Raw genomic sequence first — 19,875 nt, forward strand, 5'->3', positions numbered from 1 at the left:
CAGATCCATTAGGTGCAAAACCAACAGACTAAAGAACAGCTTCTTCCTGTGGGCTGTCAGAACTTTAAATGCAAATTAAGAGCGTGAGCAGTACTTGGTATTTATTATTATATTTTTTTTCCATTGTGCAATATCTTGGTTTTTTTTTTCCAGATGTACCATTTCCGCTCAGATGTGCAATTTCCATAGTCGTTTCACCCTTATTTATTATTTATTATATTCTAGTGTACATAGTGTTCCTCTCTCTCTCTATATATATATGTATGTATGTATGTATGTATGTATGTATCTATCTATCTATCTTATATATTACTTTAACTGAGAACTTAATTAAAAGAGTAGGCTGAATGATCAAAATCTAGATACATAAAATTCAAGAAATTGAACATATAGGGGCATTTTTATGCAATCACATGTGATTGAAATGAAACCCTGTTGGGCCCCAGTCACTACAAAGAACCACAGGAAGAGGAAGTTCTTACAAAAGAATATATCCTCAGTTCAGTCTGACACTCACACAGTCAGCAGCAAGACAACATGGAGATCAGATTTCCTACAATCAGACTTTGTGAGTACTGACCTTGCCTTTTGTAAAATAAAATTAAAAAAGCACCCATGTATTTGCATGTATTCGTTATGGAAATTTGTAACTGCTCATTAATAAATGTATAGGACTTATTACTTATGATGGGGACAAACCCATTAAAAACATGTTACATGTTAAAACTGTCATTCTCAATCTTTTCAGTGATGAATGTCCTGATGCTGTTGGTTATAGTAGTTGAATTCAGCGATTCTCAAATACATAGTAAGTTTTTAAATATTCATGTTGTTGTATTTATAGGTGTGTGTATGTTATAGATTTAATATATCTCATAACAATATGAAGTTTCTGAAACTACTGCAGTTGTTATTTTTTTTAGCTAAAAATAGAGCTTTACAATACACCTTTACAGTAAATATATATGTATAAATCTTTATCATTTGAAAGCCGTCCAGCATTATATCAGTGCTTGATGTGTATACATCTGTGTTTGTCTGAAAAAATAAACACACCAATACACATAAAGTAGCACATATGCAATAACCTTAAATTTGAAACTATTTTGTTCGGTATTTGTTGAGTCTTTATTTGATTTTCTGTCTCAGATTCAGGTTTTCCTCAAGTTGTTCCAAACAGACAGCAGCTCTTTCAAGCAGAGCCTATCACTATCAGCTGTGAAGGGCTAAATGGACTGACTGGATGGAGAGTGATGAAAAAGATAAATGGAGATGTTAGAACATGTGCTTCAACCTGGGAAACATCTACTGGACCTTGCAATATTATTAATGCATATCCATCGAGTGACAGTGGAGAATACTGGTGTGAAATGGGAGGAATACAAAAAAGCAACTCTGTCAACATCACTGTAACTGGTATGTACATAGAAGAAAAAACACATTAATTATGCATTGACATATTTAGTCCATCAACAGTTTTTTTCTGTTCAGTACATCACTTACAGCAAAGCACAGTATCATATTTGGTACTGTAGTAGTTGTAGTTTTTCTTAGGGGTAATTTTTCTTGATAAAATACATCATGATCATAATAAAATAACACACACACACACACACACACATATACGTGTATATATATATATATATATATATATATATATATATATATATATACATATATACATATATATATATATATACATATATATATATATATGTATATATGTATATATATATATATGTGTGTGTATATATTTTTTTAAACTGCATCTATGTATGTACAGTTTTAACAGGATTTAACAGAAATCACTTTTTGACAGAAAATTGTTATCATATCTTCTGCCATTTAGATTTAGAGAATCATGTGATCCTGGAGATTCCTGCCCAACCTGTGATGCAGGGAGAAAACGTGACCTTGCATTGTAGAAAAAAGGATGCAAACTCCAACTACACTGCAAAATTCTATAAAAATGGCATCTCCATTGGGAGCAGCTCATCAGGAAACATAATGGCTCCCAATGTATCTAAATCTGATGAAGGACTCTACAAATGTAGTATTGCTGATGCTGAAGAATCACCAGAGAGCTGGCTTAGTGTTGAAGGTAAGATGCATCAATATTCTTTGAATAAATTAGAGGCAAACTTTATACCCAAACTGTATTTTAAAGCTTCATGACAAATTGTGTAAATGAAAAAACAATATGTGGTCTATGATGAACATACCTACATCTAAGTGACATCAGAGTGATGGTTTTATATGTCATTTGTGGACATCGTATTTTGGTCTTTTGAAGGGATTTTTTTGTAACACCAGGCAATGTCTTTTTTTTTTGTCTACTGAATGTCTAGTGTTGACATTCATCGGACCTCTGTGGACGTTGTGGATGTCTTTTCATCAACAAACTTAGACTTGTATTTAATGTTTCAATGTAATTAAATTTCAGCACTCGTCCCAATATTTTACCCTGAGAATTGATGATAGGGTCATAACTTGTAGAGACAAAGTAAAAAATTTGGGCGTGTGGTTTGACACGGTGCTCTCCTTTGAGTCCCATATAAAAGAAATAACAAAAACCGCCTTTTATCACTTGAGGAACATAGCTAGAATTAGACAAATTTTGTCAAACGATACTGCAGAGATTCTTGTTCATGCATTTGTGTCCTCACGCATTGATTACTGTAATGCTCTTTTCTCAGGGCTACCAAAGAAAAGTTTTAAAGGTCTACAGATGGTGCAAAACGCAGCTGCTCGTATTTTAACTAGAACTGGAAAATTCGAACATATTAGCCCTGTTTTATACTCTCTTCATTGGCTACCTTGCCCGGTTCGAGCTGATTTTAAAGTCCTGTTGCTCACTTACAAGGCTTTAAATGGATTAGCACCTTCGTATCTCTCTGACCTCTTACACCGGTATATTCCATCCCGTGCTCTCCGATCTCAGGACTCTGGTCTTTTAAAAGTTCCTAAAGCCAGGAAAAAGAAACTTGGAGAGCGTGCTTTTTCTTTTCGTGCCCCGGTTTTATGGAATAACCTCCCCCAAGATATTAGGCAGGCATGCTCTGTCGAGGTTTTTAAAGCTAAGCTGAAGACACACTTGTTTACCTTATCTTACATGTCTTAACTTTATGGCTTTTAGGATTTAATGTTTTCTTCTTTTTATTTTGTTCTTGATTTCTCTTTTTTTTGTTTTTAAATTTGTACTCCTATGTATTACTTTTAAACCCTTTTGATTTTAAACAATTGTACAGCACTTTGCTTGAAGGTGCTTTATAAATAAAGTTATTATTATTATATTATTAATGTTGTTTTCAATACTGCTTCTGTAGTCCCATGTTTCCAGGGGATGGAGGAGGCTACTTTAGGCTACTAATTAATTTTTTGGAGTTCTGTTTACACCTTTGTACACATCTCTAGTTATCATGCGGCTAAGACAATTAAATGAAGTCATTGTAAAATGGTCTGGAATAGTATGCCACCTTCTGAAATAGGGCTAAATCATAGTGGGTATACATAGTTATATTGAATAGTATTTATTTTAGTTTTTACACAAAATAAATATAAAAATATTCAGAGTATTGCAACATCATTTTAATCATTTCTAATGCACAATGCAATTATCTTTCTGGCAGGACATCCTACAGTGCCTTACTTCAAGCTCTACCTGGGACTCTGCACTGGTGTCAGTGTTTTATTGGTGGTGGTAATACTGTCAGGAGTGTTTCAACGTCATAAACATCAACAAACCATCAGAAGTCACACAGAGGAAACTTATTTGACACCAAGTATGCTGACAGTTGGCTCATGAAAAGATGAACTTTTTATTTTATAACAATAAGCATGCTTGGTGATACCTGGTGGCCATCACTAATTAACTTTTTTTTCATGTTTATTTTGTCTTTTAAAACAGGTGCTGAAAATTCTACTGCCTCCTTCCAGTCTCCCTCTTCTGCACAAACAGGTCAGGAAGGCAAACATCTGTTTAAGAAAAACAACATGAACTTCAAATCTACAGGATCATGGAAAGTAGAAACACAGTCCTTTAGTAAATCGCATACCCTAGTACATGCCCCTGCTATGGTATTGTTTGGTCTGTGATTTTAGTTCCTTGGTAGATTGTTGTCAGTGTTAATTTTGACAGGAAATTTTTCATTTAGTTTTAAATTTATTTTTATTTAATGCATTTTGTCTTGTGGATAAAATGTGTATGTTCAGTATTTTTTGTCATAATTTAGGCATCTAAATGCTTTGAATTTTAATCTTGTCTTAGTTGACTTACTATGAGAGGATTATAACAGACTTTTGATTAAAATTGTTAAATAAAACATTGTTTTGTTTTAGTCATAATTTAGGCAACTAAATTCATAGTTTAAGTCAACTAAATGTCATATGACTTTAGGAGACTAAAAATGTACAATTGGCAATTCGCAAAAACTTTAGTCCACTGGTAGGTGGTTGCTAGGCAACATAATGACATGGTAATAACTGATACATAGTCCCGATCAAAAGTTTAAGACCACTTGAAAAAAATCATATTTTGCATGGTTGGATCTTAGGAAGGTTCCAAGTAAAAATTAAATATGCAACTAGAAGAAATGAGAGTGAGACAAAACATTTTGTGAGCATGCAATTTACTGAAAACAATGCTTAAACTAAAACAGTCTGTTTTACAGCTGATCAAAAGTTTAAGACCACAGCTGCAAAATACCTGTAAACCCACCCAAAACAGAAATCAAAGTTCCAAACATGAACTCAGTAATGAATAGCTCCACCGTTATTGTTGATCACTTCAAAAAATTTGTTGTGGCATGCTTGATACAATCATTTTCATGAGGTGAATGGGAACATTTCTCCAATTGAAGATTGCCACACGAAGGACATCTACTTTCTGGAACGTTTTCCATTCTTCTGGAATGTTTTCCATTTTTGTAAACTTCCCTTGCCATCCATCCCCAAAGGTTCTCAGTCAGATTTAGATCTGTGGAACATGCAGGATGGTCTAAAAGAGTGATGTTATTTTTCTGGAAGAAGTCCTTTGTCCTGCGGCCATTGTGTACTGTAGCGTTGCCTGTTGAAAAACCCAGTTATTGCCACACAGACGAGGTCCCTCAGTTATGAGGGATCCTCGCTGCAAAATCTGGACCTAGCCAGCAGCTGTTTGACACCACTGCACCTCCTGAAGCTGAAGAAAATGCACCCCAGACCATTATGGCACCCACTCCATTGTGACACATAGAAAACATCTTAGGTGGGATCTGCTTGGCAGGCCAGTAATAGTGGAAACCATCAGGAACATCAAAGTTAAAACTTTTCTCATCAGAGAATAAAATTTTCTTCCACCTTTCAATGTCCCATGTTTGGTGCTCTCTTGCAAAGGCCAAATGGTCAGTTATGTGGTGTTCAAGGAGACGAGGCCTTTGAAGACGTTTTTTGTTTTTGAAGCCCTTCAGTCTCAGATGCCGTCTGATGGTTATGGGGCTGCAGCCGGCACCAGTAACAGCCTTAGTTTGGGTTGAGGATCATCCAGTGTCTTGATGGACAGCCAATTGGATCCTCCAGTTCAGTGGTGGTGAAATTGTTGTGGGTCTTCCACTTAACTTTTTTGTTCAATAACCCTCAGTCATTTGGAATTTCTTAGATGATCCTGTCTTACTGTGTCCACCTCAGCAGTGATGGCGCACTGTGAGAGACCTTGCTTATGCAGTTAAACAACCCAATCACGTTCAAAAAGGGAAATTTGTTTTTTTGTCTTTGTCATCAGAACATCATGACAGTGTGATTACCTGACAGAAACTGACAATGAATCCACATTTTTGCACAAATTTGGCCTGTTAAAGGCATGTGGTCCTAAACTTTTGTTGTTTTCAATAAATTGCACACTCAAAAAATGTTTTTTCTCACTCACATTTCTTCTTGTTGCATGTTGAAGCTCAACTTGGAAACTTGTCAAGATCCAACCATGTAAAATATTATTTGTTGCCCTTTTTGAAGTGGTCTTAAACTTTTGGTCGAAACTGTAGATAAGAATCTTCACGGTTCTAAGATGCAAGTAAGACCTGTTAAGTTTGTTTATTTTAGGAAGATTCAATAAAAAAAAAAATTCAGCCTTTTCAATTTGTTGATCAAAGAACATTAGCAAAAGATTTTAGCCATTACTCTGGTTTTGTTATTTCTCTTTCATTTTACTATCTGTACTTTGACATTGTTATCAAATAGAAAGAGTGTATAGAATCAGTTATTTGGGGGTTTTTTTGTTTGTTTTTTAAATTTCAACTAAAGAGTGTCTGTCCATATCGTATTTGTTTAAGGTCTTAACTTGTCTCTGTATTTCAGTGCCTGTAGTGGTAAGCAAAGCTGAAGAAAACAACGAGACATATTCCCTCATCACAAAAACAACAATGTCAAAAGGTAATTTGCCTAAACTGGAAAACATTGAAGTTATAATATGCTTGATAGCTTAAACATCTAGAGGAAATATAGTTGTGGTTCAGGAGTTTTTGACCCAGCATTCTGAGTTTGGCGACATTTGTGTTATTATGATCTAGTTTGTATAGTTATTTAGTCAAGGCTTTATTTGGCTCCATGCAGGGCCGTTGCTAGCCATTTGGGTGCCCTAAGCACAAATGCTTTATGGTGCCCCCCCCCGCCACTTAAAAAAAAAAAAAAAACATTAATACTTTTGAATTTCTCAGTGGAATTTGTTTAATTAAATAACAACAAACATGACAGTTAAACAAATAAATAAGGTTAAAGGAGGTTAAAAATACTGTTACAAATAAATACTCAGGCCCCTTTGGAAAATTAAAATCAGAGCTGACATTAAAAGGACCTCTCCGCACAATTTCAACACGATCAGCATCTACAATGTGAGCTGGCCAAAGAGCAGGATCGGTTGAAGGGGGCACACATGTCTCCACAGTGTCACTTTCTGATAGTCTCTCAGTGACAGGACTCTCAGTGGTACTTGTGTATGGAACTGTACCTGAACTGGTGGTTGATGGTTCTTGTTCTTCTTGGCTAGGGATTGTTGCAGGGTCTACAATGGCTGGTGGTTGATGTCCAGGGATGGCACTACTACTGGATGGTTCATCCTGTCCTTGAGATCCTCCTTGAACATATTTAAGCATTGACCCTGCATACAAGAGAAAATATTCAGGGATTTTACAGAAATACAATTTTGAATCTACAGTAGGCCTACGAAAAATTGCATTATAAGACTAATAAATTAAGTAAGTCACTGGTACATTTAAAAATTACTAACTATATTTTACATGTATAGATTTTCATAATGGCAAATGGCAATATAAACATGCTGTACATAATTTGATATAAATGCGCAAGTAGGAAATCTATATTACTGGAAGATATAGGTTTCATATTACACTGTAATATGAAACCTATATCTTATTTATGCCGCATAAATAAGATATGCGTCTTTATAGATATCCTGAAATGCAGCAACATACAAAGTAATCTTGTCTAATCTGATAATAATACTTGACTGCATCACTGACCTATCCCAAAGTTAAGGTTAATCAGTAGCATGCATGACGTTAGCCAGCTAGCAACCTGAGGAGGGAAATGCTAGTCTCACGATTGCTAACGTTATCTGAAAACCGTCAATTGAGTGACCATGATGAGTTGCTTTTAGTAGTCCATTCTATATTCATATCCACAACGTAAACAAACTACCCAACATCAATCATTTGCAACATTTGTTAACACAGTATGAACACTGCTAACAGGAGCTATCACAGAGTTGACGGACATGAGCGTGCAAGCAAGGGCTACAATAATGAACTTTTTTTATTGTTATTATTTAAACATTGCCTTACCGGCAAGCGACGCCTGAGTTTCATCACGCTTCCTCTTCTTCTTTCTTTTCTCCGCTCCCGACTCCTGTTGCCGTTTCGAGGCCATGTTCAAACAGGTGTTTACCAATACCGAATTGAGGCATTATAGAACAGACCACTGGGAGTGGGGGGGGGGGGCACCAGGAGGAGACTGGAGACAGGGCACAAAGCAGATTCACCCCTTTTCTCGGGAAAATTGTTTTGTGTTGCTTTTGTATTGTTTAACCATATTAATGCATATGATATTTATAGTATTAATATGGTTTACTTTTTTTTTTTTTACGACCCTGATTTTTTTGGTGCCCTACCGGCCATTTGGTGCCCTACGCAGTGTGCGTTATGTGCGTTTGCGGAGCTACGGCGCTGGCTCCATGTTTTGAGTTCTGTTTCCCTGTTTAGTTCTTGTATGTTGAGGTTTCTCCCATGTCTGTGTCTCCCTGCTATATTTTTATGTTTATGTTATGTTTATGTTGTTGTGTCTTCAGTGTGTGAGTCTGTCATGTCCCCTGTGTCTAAGTCTCCCTAAGTCGCCCCTTGTAACTCAGTGATGTCTTTGTTTCCCTTTGTGTCCCTTTCTCCTGCTCTCTCCCTTTGTGTCTCGTCTCTTCTTCTTGTTTACATGTCTCCCCTGGTGTCTCATTTCATGTCTCCCCTATCTGTCATGTGTTCCCCCCAGCCCGTCATGCCCTCTGCATGTGTTCTGTAGTTAGGTCAGTGTCTCATCTCTCATTTCCCTGTCCCCATGCCCCAGCTGTGCTCCCCATCCGTTTCCTCTCCCTTTATCACCCTTGTGTTTATTTATGTGGTCTGTTGTCATTCATTCTTGGTCATGTTGTCTGTTGAGTTCATGCCATGTTTCCAGGTATCCACATATCCACGCCGTTTCATGTTTATTTTTAATTTTCCCACTTTAGGTTATTATTTAGCTTCATCTTGGTTCACCTTTCCCCATTGTTTTGCCACCAGTCATAATAAATGGCTCGCTCTTGTTAAGAATCCTTTTTTTGCCTTCGTTTGTCTGCATTACTGTCCCCTCGATACAGTCTGCCAGCACAGACATGACAGGAAGAAAAACATGTTACCGTATAATAAGTATCATCACTCAGAAGACCTTATGTGTCCCAGCCAGAAATAAGTGAGAACAATTTAGATTTTAAATGTAATGAAGATAAATATCACGCTTATGATGTTTTGTTGTTATATGCCTGCAGAGGATCATGCACTTGAATCAGTCCAGGAGACTAATGCTGTGGCCAGAAAACCCAGCGATGTGAAAGGTAATTGACACTGGAAAAATAGACTATTTAACATATTTAATAGTAACCCCATCTTTTGGGACCAATAAATAAATAAATAAATATGTTTCAATTTTGAGGCTTTTGGGGGGGGGTCTTGTCCCCTGATTTCCAAAAATTCCATCCAGTGCATGCAGCCAACCAATTCAGGGTTGCAAGAGGACTGGAGCCTCTGCCAGTTATCTTTTAGCATGAGGCCAGGCCAAGTACAGCTTGGACAGGATGCAAATATATATAATCTGACAGTAATGTTATTGATGCACCAATATGCATAACAGTGTACAAAGGCAAAAATTTCTAAATTATTAACTGATTCAAATATAATTTTCAAAATTTGTGATAGTTCAGTTCTTATTTAAAAATAAACTAATAACTGTTTTGAAATGTATTTTGTGTCCAGAGATGGCAGTAGATGGTGGGAAAGAGGTACCAGCCCCCAACTGACTGGCATGGATCTGAATAACTTTTACTGCGCAATACAAAAGGAAAAAATAAAGGAAATGCTAGTCTTCAGTGTGTATTTTCTTTTCTTTTTAGTGTCATGTGTATCATGACATCTAGAAAAAGTGACATTTATATGCAATACAGTGAAACATTTTGTGGTTATTACCACATGTCTTGCAGTCTACTTCCTTCTGTATAAACAGTGAATGGGTTCATCTCTAATTGGTGAAAAGTTTATATCAAATTGCAAATATCTCAACCTGCATGTTTTTTTTAAAAAAAGTATATCAATTTTTATTCTGAGAGCAAAAACATCAGCCACCTCACATCATCATGTCTATTTTAAAAGGTAGCAGTGTGTTAATAAATATGAATAGTGAAGCCCAGGTCTATTTACTCTGCCTAATTGTAGACATGAGAACACTGTTGCAGTTTTTAAACATGCTCACTGTGGCTTCTGTGGCGAGACAGTGTGACAAATGTTATGTTAATACAGAGGTTCCCAAAGTGTGGGGCCCGCCCCTAGGGGGGGCGCGGTATGAAAAAAAAAAAAAAAAAAAGAGCGCTTGGACACTGCTAATGGACAGGTTTTTGACGGGGCTCCCACACAAACGCAAAGCAGGAGATGAAGCATCGCCAAATATGTTTCCAAACCAACTTCCTTCCAAGCCAAAGACTAGAAAATATGGTGAAGCATATCTTCCCTTTGGCTTCACCTGCACAAGTGCCGAGGTAGGTCTCCCCTGCAAAATTAGTTTCCCTGCATCGGGAGCAGCGCTGGGCTCTCCAAATCACGGACAAACAGGATCCCACATTCTTGATTTTTAGTTCACAAACACTTCTTGTAATAACTAACTACTCCTGACATTTTGGACATGTTAGCTCTTTATGCAGTAAAGTTACAGTGGGATACAAATAATATCAGGCTGATCCTGCCGTAATTTGTTCCCCCGGTTCAAATCATGGACAAACAGTATCCCACAGCTGTTTATGTTTTTAAACCCATTTTGCACAGAGAGGCATTTTTTGAAAAATGTATTGATAGCAATGTTGAATATTATTACACAGGAAAAAAACAACTACACATAAAGTAATTACACCGTGACGCCTCTGCCTTTTTAAATGGAGGGAAAGTAAAAGCGTGTGTATATGTAAGCGTGTAAAACCTGAAGATAGAGACAAAATACTGTTAATCTTACTATCTGCCATTCTGCAATTCATCTCATGTAAACAATAACGTGGCGCACAGCGTGACGTGAAAAAAGAGGCACATACCTTTGACGTTGCGTGATGAACTCTGTATTCCTCGTCCACACATAAACGCAAAAAAGGAGTTTTAAATAATCTCCGTTTTCGGTGAATCGCAACGCCGTTTACGTGTTGACGAAAGGCCCAAACGCATAGAAACAGCTGCGTTTTCAAAAATACCCATGTAGGTGTGGACGTACAGTGGCTTGCAAAAGTATTCGTCCCCCTTGAATTTTTCCACATTTTGTCACATTACAGCCACAAACATGAATCAATTTTATCGGAATTCCAGGTGAAAGACCAATACAAAGTGGTGTACACGTGAGAAGTGGAACAAAAATCATACATGATTCCAAACATTTTTTACAAATAAATAACTGAAAAGTGGGGTGTGCGTAATTATTCAGCCCCCTGAGTCAATACTTTGTAGAACCACCTTTTGCTGCAATTACAGCTGCCAGTCTTTTAGGGTTTGTCTCTACCAGCTTTGCACATCTACAGACTGAAATCTTTGCCCATTCTTCTTTGCAAAACAGCTCCAGCTCAGTCAGATTAGATGGACAGCGTTTGTGAACAGCAGTTTTCAGATCTTGCCACAGATTCTCGATTGGATTTAGATCTGGACTTTGACTGCGCCATTCTAACACATGGATATGTTTTGTTTTAAACCATTCCATTGTTGCCCTGGCTTTATGTTTAGGGTCGTTGTCATGCTGGAAGGTGAACCTCCGCCCCAGTCTCAAGTCCTTTGCAGACTCCAAGAGGTTTTCTTCCAAGATTGCCCTGTATTTGGCTCCATCCATCTTCCCATCAACTCTGACCAGCTTCCCTGTCCCTGCTGAAGAGAAGCACCCCCAGAGCATGATGCTGCCACCACCATATTTGACAGTGGGGATGGTGTGTTCAGAGTGATGTGCAGTGTTAGTGTTCCACCACACATAGCGTTTTGCATTTTGGCCAAAAAGTTTCATTTTGGTCTCATCTGACCAGAGCACCTTCTTCCACATGTTTGCTGTGTCCCCCACATGGCTTGTGGCAAACTGCAAACGGGACTTCTTATGGTTTTCTGTTAACAATGGCTTTCTTCTTGCCACTCTTCCATAAAGGCCATCTTTGTGCAGTGCACGACTAATAGTTGTCCTATGGACAGATTCCCCACCTGAGCTGTAGATCTCTGCAGCTCGTCCAGAGTCACCATGGGCCTCTTGGCTGCATTTCTGATCAGCGCTCTCCTTGTTCGGCCTGTGACTTTAGGTGGATGGCCTTGTCTTGGTAGGTTTACGGTTGTGCCATACTCCTTCCATTTCTGAATGATCGCTTGAACAGTGCTCCGTGGGATGTTCAAGGCTTGGGAAATCTTTTTGTAGCCTAAGCCTGCTTTAAATTTCTCAATAACTTTATCCCTGACCTGTCTGGTGTCTAAATCCAATCGAGAATCTGTGGCAAGATCTGAAAACTGCTGTTCACAAACGCTGTCCATCTAATCTGACTGAGCTGGAGCTGTTTTGCAAAGAAGAATGGGCAAGGATTTCAGTCTCTAGATGTGCAAAGCTGGTAGAGACATACCCTAAAAGACAGAGTTGTAATTGCAGCAAAAGGTGGTTCTACAAAGTATTGACTCGGGGGGATGAATAATTACGCACACCCCACTTTTCAGTTATTTATTTGTAAAATGTTTGGAATCATGTATGATTTTTGTTCCACTTCTCACGTGTACACCACTTTGTATTGGTCTTTCACCTGGAATTCCAATAAAATTGATTAATGTTTGTGGCTGTAATGTGACAAAATGTGGAAAAGTTCAAGGGGGCCGAATACTTTTGCAAGCCACTGTAGCGTAAAAGAGTTAGTAGTATATTTTATTACTACCTGTAATTTATTGCCGTTTACTTGTATTTGCTTAATTGTTTACTAAATGTTTGAGGTGTGAAATAAACCGCAATGGAGTTTGTAAACAAAATATGGGTGTGTGTGTTTGGAGGGTGTGTTTGTGCGGGGGGGAAAGGGGGGCATGGCAAAAAAAGTTTGGGAACCACTGTGTTAATGTAATGTCAGCAATCAACAGAATATCTGTTTATGGTAAAGATGGTGATATTGTTTTAATTAAAACACTGAGCCAACAACTACAGCGTTGTTAGTGCAGTTGTTCCACTTGTTTTTTCTATCCTGTACTGAATGAATAATTATAGTTGCTACCGCAAGTGAATTGACATAGCATACCATAGTTTTTTATCTCAGATGTCCTTGCTCACAATATATAGTGCTCAGCATAAATGAGTACACCCCATTCAAAAAGTACAAATTTAATCAGCAGCTCAATGAACAAAAGAAAAATTTCCAAAATTTTCACAATGCTGACATTTATTGAACACTCGTTTAACTCCATAACATGAAATTAAGGTTAATAATATAACTTCAAACTCTTCAGTTTTGCTCAAATTGGTTGAAGCAAAAATGAATAAACCCCACAACAAAAACAACTACATCTAGTATTTTGTATGACGACTGTGAATTTCAAGGACAGCACCAAGTCTTCTAGGCATGGAATGAGCAAGTTGGCGACATATTGCAACATCTATCCAGTAGCAAAAAAAGGGAGGAGAGGGCGGGGCGGCGGGGGATTCACTGGTTGGCTGGAGCAGCATCTAATAACCACCTCGCAAAAATAAAAGGAAATAAAAACAAACTAGTAAACACGAAAACACCAGACATTATGACACAGACTTATAATTTGTTTTTTCAAAATTCTGTATGCAAAAAGTGAGCGCGAGAGCCCTCGGTGCACCAGCTTGCTGCTAAAGTCAAAGTAAACTTTATTCTCATCTCCGCTACATACAGTACAGTATATAGAGAGACGAGACGACGAGGCTCCAGTTACAGCAGTGCAAGTAAACAGTGCAAATTTTTGGATCACTTTTGCTACAGTTTTTTGACTGATATGTAATACTTTGCTGATCTAAAGGTTGCTGTGCAGCACAGCAGAAATTATTAAAAAAAGCGCAATTATATGATATTAGAGCAACTGTAATTTCTTCAGAGTATTACCACTGTCTTTAACATTTTAGTAATGTTGGGAAGAAACTGCTGACGTAATTATACTGTATATTAGCTGGACGATGTGCTTGTATTATTAGCAGAGATGGGCAGTAACGTGTTACTGTAATCCGATTACTTTTTTTAAGTAACGAGTAAAGTAAGGGATTACTATTGCAAAAACGGTAATTAGATTATCGTTACTTTCCCGTAGGAACGCTGCGTTACTGCGTTACTAAAACTGTGATTTTTTTGCGAGAATGTCTCATGACAGTGACGTAAGCGAGTGCGACGTTCGTGACAACAGCTGTCTGCAGCTCAACAATGGATAATATATCGAGTGTGGAGAGAGTATGAGCATGCAGCGTTTAAAGCGTGGAAATACTGACCTTACTTTGAGTTTGATTCCATAAAAAGTGACAAAAACATTACTGTCCGTTGTGCGTGGGAAGAAAACTTCTTTTTACAGCAAAAAAACCCCTAAACTTCCAAGCAAGCACCGAGTGCGCTACCACATAATGGGAAATTCACAGAGAAACTCGCGGATTCTTCCACTGACCGCTGCGGCACACCTGCACCAGGGTAATCCTCCCCCTACCCCAGTCCTGCTTTACAGGTGAAAATAGAGCAACAGGACCGCTAGTCTTTGATTTTATTTATTTTCTGCTGTGTTTTACTTGCATCTATTTGAAAGAATGAGTGTAAACACAAAAAAATATTTTATTTTATGTGCTGGAATGTGCAGAAAATAGGTTTAAATGTTAAACAAATTTCTTCCAGTCAGAGAATGTTGCATATAATTAAATTTTTGCTTGATGCATAAAGTTAAAAGATTAGAACTAATAAAACAAGTTTTAAAAAGAGACTTTTCCATTTGATTACATTTTGTATGATGGATTATGCAGAAAAAGTAGAATTGGGCTGAAAGATAAGATAAGATAAGATAAGATAAGATAAGATAAGATAAGATGGCCTTTATTAGTCCCACAGGTGGGAAATTTGTTTTGTTACAGCAAAAGTGCAAAGTTATGTAGCAGAAATTAGAAAACACTGGAATGCAATAAAATACAATAAAATAAAATAAAATACTATATACAATAGAATAAAATAGAATAGAATAATATATACAATAGAATAAAATAGAAATACAAATACTATATACAACTGAGTAGGAAAATACAAAAACACAACTTCGTCAGAAGAAGAATTGCACGTATAGCAGTCTTATTGCACATGTGTGGGTTTGTGTGTTTGATCAGCTGCAAAAGTCTTTATTGTAGAGTCTGACAGCAGTGGGGAGGAAAGACCTGCGAAATCTCTCCGTCCCACACTGTGGGTGCCGCAGTCTCCCACTGAAGGAGCTGCTCAGTGCTGTCACAGTCTCATGCATGGGGTGGGAGATGTTGTCCAACAGGGATGACAGCTTAGCCACCATTCTCCTGTCACTCACCACCTCCACTGGGTCCAGAGGGCATCCTAGAACAGAGCTGGCCCTTCGGATCAGCCTGTTCAGTCTCTTCCTGTCCCCAGCAGAGATGCTGCCCCCCAGCAGACCACACCATAAAAGATGGCTGAGGCCACCACAGAGTCATAGAAGGTCTTCAGGAGTGGGCCCTCCACTCCAAACGACCTGAGTCTCCGAAGCAGGTACAGCCTGCTCTGCCCTTTCCTGTAGAGGGCGTCTGAGTTATGAGTCCAGTCCAGTTTGTTGTTCAGATGAACACCAAGGTACCTGTAGCTGTCCACAGCCTCGATGTCCATACCTTGGATGTTCAGTGGTTGCAGTGGAGGATGCTTGTGCCTGCGGAAGTCTACCACCAGCTCCTTGGTTTTACTGGCGTTGATCTGGAGGTAGTTCAGCTGGCACCAGTCCACAAAGTCTTGAGTCAGTCCTCTGTACTCCTTGTCGTCCCCATCAGTGATGAGGCCGACTACTGCAGAGTCATCAGAGAACTTCTGCAGGAAGCACTGGGTGGAGTTGTGGGAGAAGTCTGCAGTGTAGATGGTGAAGAGGAACGGAGCCAGAACCGTTCCCTGTGGGGCCCCCGTACTGCAGACGACCCTGTCCGACACACAGCCCTGAGTCCTCACATACTGTGGTCGGTCGGTGAGGTAGTCCAGAATCCAGGTAGTGAGGTGATGGTCCACTCCAGAGTTCTCCAGCTTGTCCTTCAGAACCGAGGGAAGAATGGTGTTGAAGGCACTGGAGAAATCAAAGAACATGATTCTCACAGTGCTCCCAGCGGTCTCCAGGTGAGCGAGGGAACGATGTAGGAGGTGAATGATGGCATCATCCGCTCCAATGCCAGGCTGGTAGGCAAACTGAAGTGGGTCAAGTGATGAGCTCACAAGGCGCCGAAGCTGAGCCAGGACCAGCCGCTCCAGGGTCTTCATCAGGTGGGATGTCAGAGCCACCGGCCTGTAGCTGTTGAGGTCCTTGGGGCGTGAAGTCTTTGGCACTGGAACAACACAGGAAGTTTTCCAGAGCTGTGGGACTCTTCCCAGCCTCAGGCTCAGGTTGAAGAGGTGCTCCATCACACCACACAGTTGGTCCGCGCAGGACCTGACGACCCTCGAGCTGATGCCATCTGGACCCGCTGCCTTCTTGGCTTTAATCCTCCTCAGTTCCCTCCGAACCTGGGTGGTTGAGAGAGACAGGCTGGAGCCTTGTGTTGAGTGTGTATTGGATGCTGTTGTTGGGGGTGGGGAGGAGTGAGCAGGGTGAATAGAGGAGGTGTGAAGTGTCTGAGGTGTCAGAGGTGGAACAGCAGCAGTGGGGGTGAGTGAGTCTGCAGCCGATGTTGGAGACTGCCTCATGGCTGAATCAAATCTGTTGAAGAAATGATTCAGTTCATTTGCCCACCTCACATCCCTCCCAGGCAGAGAGTTCTGATGTTTGTGGCCTGAGATGGTTCTGAGGCCTCTCCAGACTTCACCAACATTGTTTTGCTGAAGCTGGTTCTCCATCTTCTGCCTGTAGCTGTCCTTCCCATTCCTTATCAGTCCCCTAAGCTCTCTCTGCACCCTTTTCAACTCCTCTTTGTCTCTGGATTTGAAGGCCCTCCTCTTCTGCTTGAGGACAGCTTTAATTTCTGAAGTAATCCAGGGTTTGTTGTTGGAGAAACACCGTACAGTCCTGGTAGGTACGGTGTTATCCACACAGAAATTAATATAGTCAGTAATGCATGTAGTAAGGCTGTCGATGTCCTCTCCGTGGTCGTCACAGATCACCTCCCACACAGTCGACTCAAAACAATCCTTAAGAGCCTCCTCGCTCTCCTCCGACCATCTCTGCACTGTGCGGGTGGCTGGTGGCTCCCTGCGCACTAAGGGCTCATACACAGGGACAAGGTGCACCAGGTTGTGATCAGATCTGCCTAGGGGAGGGAGAGGTGATGAACTGTATGCCTCTTCAGCATTGGCATACAGTAAGTCCAGTGTTTTATTGTCTCTGGTTGGGCAGGTCACATACTGGGTGAAGGTGGGCAGTGTGGAGTCCAGTGAGGCATGATTGAAGTCCCCTGATATTATGAGAAGGGCTCTCGGAGATTGTGTTTGCAGTCTGCTGACCACAGAGTGGAGAGTCACAGGCTGCATCCGCGTTGGCCGAGGGGGGGACATACGCTGTTATCGCGATAACATGCGAGAATTCCCGGGGCAGGTAGTATGGACGCATGCTAACGGCTAACAGCTCAATGTCTCTGCTGCAGAGTTGTTCTTTTACAGTGATGTGCCCGGGGTTACACCATCTGTCATTCACAAACACTGCCAGTCCCCCTCCTTTCCTCTTACCGCTCTCTCTCGTCCTGTCCGCTCGCAGCATCTGGAATCCCGGTAGTGTCACGCTCGTGTCCGGAGTTAGCGGTGTTAGCCACGACTCCGTTAGCATCATGATGCTACATTGCCGGTACTCCCTCTGTGACCAGGTTAGCGACGTTAGCTCATCCATCTTATTGGGCAAAGATCGTACATTTCCAATAATTACAGAAGGAAGAGATGGTCGATAACGTCTCCTTCTCGGGTGACGGCGCTCCTTCCCAGCACGACACCCCCGTCTTTTCTTCCTCAGTTCACTGGGAATGTCGAGCTTAAAGCTCGACATGATAAAGATCTATCGCTTTATCACCTATTCAGGTTGTAAATCCTGTTTTTAAAAAGTAACTAAGTAACTAAGTAATTAATTACTTTTGAAAATAAGTAATCAGTAAAGTAACGGGATTACTTTTTGGGGGAAGTAAATGGTAAATGGCCTGCATTTGTATAGCGCTTTACTTAGTCCCTAAGGACCACAAAGCGCTTTACACTACATTCAGTCATTCACCCATTCACACACACATTCACACACTGGTGATGGTAAGCTACATTGTAGCCACAGCTGCCCTGGGGCGCACTGACAGAGGTGAGGCTGCCGAACACTGGCGCCACCGGACCCTCTGACCACCACCAGTAACCAACCAGTAAAGTAATCAGTAATTAGTTACTTTTTACTTTTTTCAAGTAACTTGACCAACACTGATTATTAGTAATGTATGCTTGAGTGTAAAATAAATAAGGACACAGTAAGTGTGGAGAAGAAAATGATGTGAGCAAAACTCCGAAAGTTGATTCTTTTCATCTGGATGTAGCGTTTTCAGTGGGTGAAATGTTTCGTCACTCATCCAAGTGACTTTTTGGATGAGTGACGAAATCTCAGGATGTACCACAATTCACGGATCACAGTAACTCGGTGGACCGACACGTCAAATTCATCAGGGAGGATATGAAAAGTGGCAGGTTAGCCTTCTTAGACTGTGAGATTTCCATCAGTAATGGGGGACATTTAAAAGTTGATGTTTACCGTAAATCAAAGCACACTGATCAGTATTTATGGTTTGACTCTCATCATCCAGTGCAGCACAACCTGGGTGTCATCAGGACGCTAAAATACAGAGCAAACGCCATCCACACACACACAGCGGCCAGGGAAGCAGACGAACATCATATCAAGAAGGCCCTGAGTAAATGTGGTTATCCCAGCTGCACTTTTGTCAAAGCTGGGATGTACACATCCTGGACAGGGAGGAACGCTGGTTTGAGCGCGGAGTCAAGGAGGCCATTTACGATAAAAGGGAAAGACCATCTCTGAATCGAGGAGGGGGCCTAAGGGTACATCTTTCGCCCTCTTACAATGCTGTGATTGCAGCCATTCCCCAACTCTCTGTGAATGGTACTCATGGCCATTGATCAGTGTTCTTTGATCAATGAGCTTTGATCAGTGGTTGTTGATCAATGGTCATAAGAATTTGCATAATTATGATTAAGGAACTGACCTCTCAGCCCATTGTTCCTTCAGTGGGCTGGTTTCAGTCATTATGCAAATGTACTGTTTATAAGATTGGGGAAACCTGCAGTCAGCTGAGACTGAAGAAGTCACTTGGATGAGTGACAAAACGTTTCTCCCACAAAACGCTACGTCCAGATGAACAGATTCAACTTTTGGAGATTTACTTACCTGGATGATTGAAAATGCATCAAGATGTGAGCAAAACGCTTTAGATTGTTGATGGACAGTAACTTTTTTTCCTTATTAAACAGATTATAATCAACTAGAAGTCGTCAGAACATTACACATAGACCTACTTGTGTTGCAAGTTAAATATGGTCCATTCCCCAGCCTTAGAAACAACACTGATGGAAAGGAAAAATGGTATTTCATCACCAACTACTGCTTTGATTGGCAGGGTAACCTGCAAGAGCTATTTGCACTAATAAAGAATAATACTCAGACCATTACCTTTCAAAAAAGGTTAAAAAGTGAATGTCTACAATTTAGACTTTAATTGCAGAATATTTTATTACAGAAATTTAGCAAGAGCAAAGCAAAACAAAAGCAAATACTAAGAATCACAAAACAATCAAATCATTTAAACTATACTTATCTAACTAGCCTATTCTGAGGTAAAGCTGAGTTTGTTCTGAATAAACACAACAAGATCTGAAGATGCACTGATAATAATCACCCAACA

General features: G+C 39.9%; 2 protein-coding genes and 1 long non-coding RNA gene across 3 annotated transcripts in view; 1 reads left to right on the plus strand and 2 right to left on the minus strand.

Annotated features, from left to right (window-relative positions):
* The window catches only part of LOC109198421 (butyrophilin subfamily 3 member A2), a 120,748-nt gene that overhangs the window by 76,150 nt on the left and 24,723 nt on the right, over nt 1-19,875 (minus strand). The window lies entirely within an intron of this gene.
* Nucleotides 532-9,658, plus strand: LOC109198425 (low affinity immunoglobulin gamma Fc region receptor II-like). Its single transcript, XM_019353889.2, has 9 exons — nt 532-568; nt 749-808; nt 1,150-1,416; nt 1,850-2,101; nt 3,630-3,782; nt 3,908-3,958; nt 6,331-6,405; nt 9,062-9,127; nt 9,546-9,658. Exons 1-9 carry the CDS (start codon nt 538-540, stop codon nt 9,587-9,589), a joined length of 999 nt encoding a protein of 332 aa, XP_019209434.1. The 5' UTR covers nt 532-537; the 3' UTR covers nt 9,590-9,658.
* Nucleotides 6,977-8,215, minus strand: LOC109198429 (uncharacterized). The gene is made up of 2 exons (XR_002059225.1): nt 7,833-8,215; nt 6,977-7,129 (listed from the first exon to the last, which is right to left on the minus strand). It is a non-coding gene; the product is annotated as an uncharacterized LOC109198429 (long non-coding RNA).

This window comes from Oreochromis niloticus, linkage group LG3 (assembly GCF_001858045.2).
Source record: "Oreochromis niloticus isolate F11D_XX linkage group LG3, O_niloticus_UMD_NMBU, whole genome shotgun sequence".
NCBI lineage: Eukaryota > Metazoa > Chordata > Actinopteri > Cichliformes > Cichlidae > Oreochromis > Oreochromis niloticus.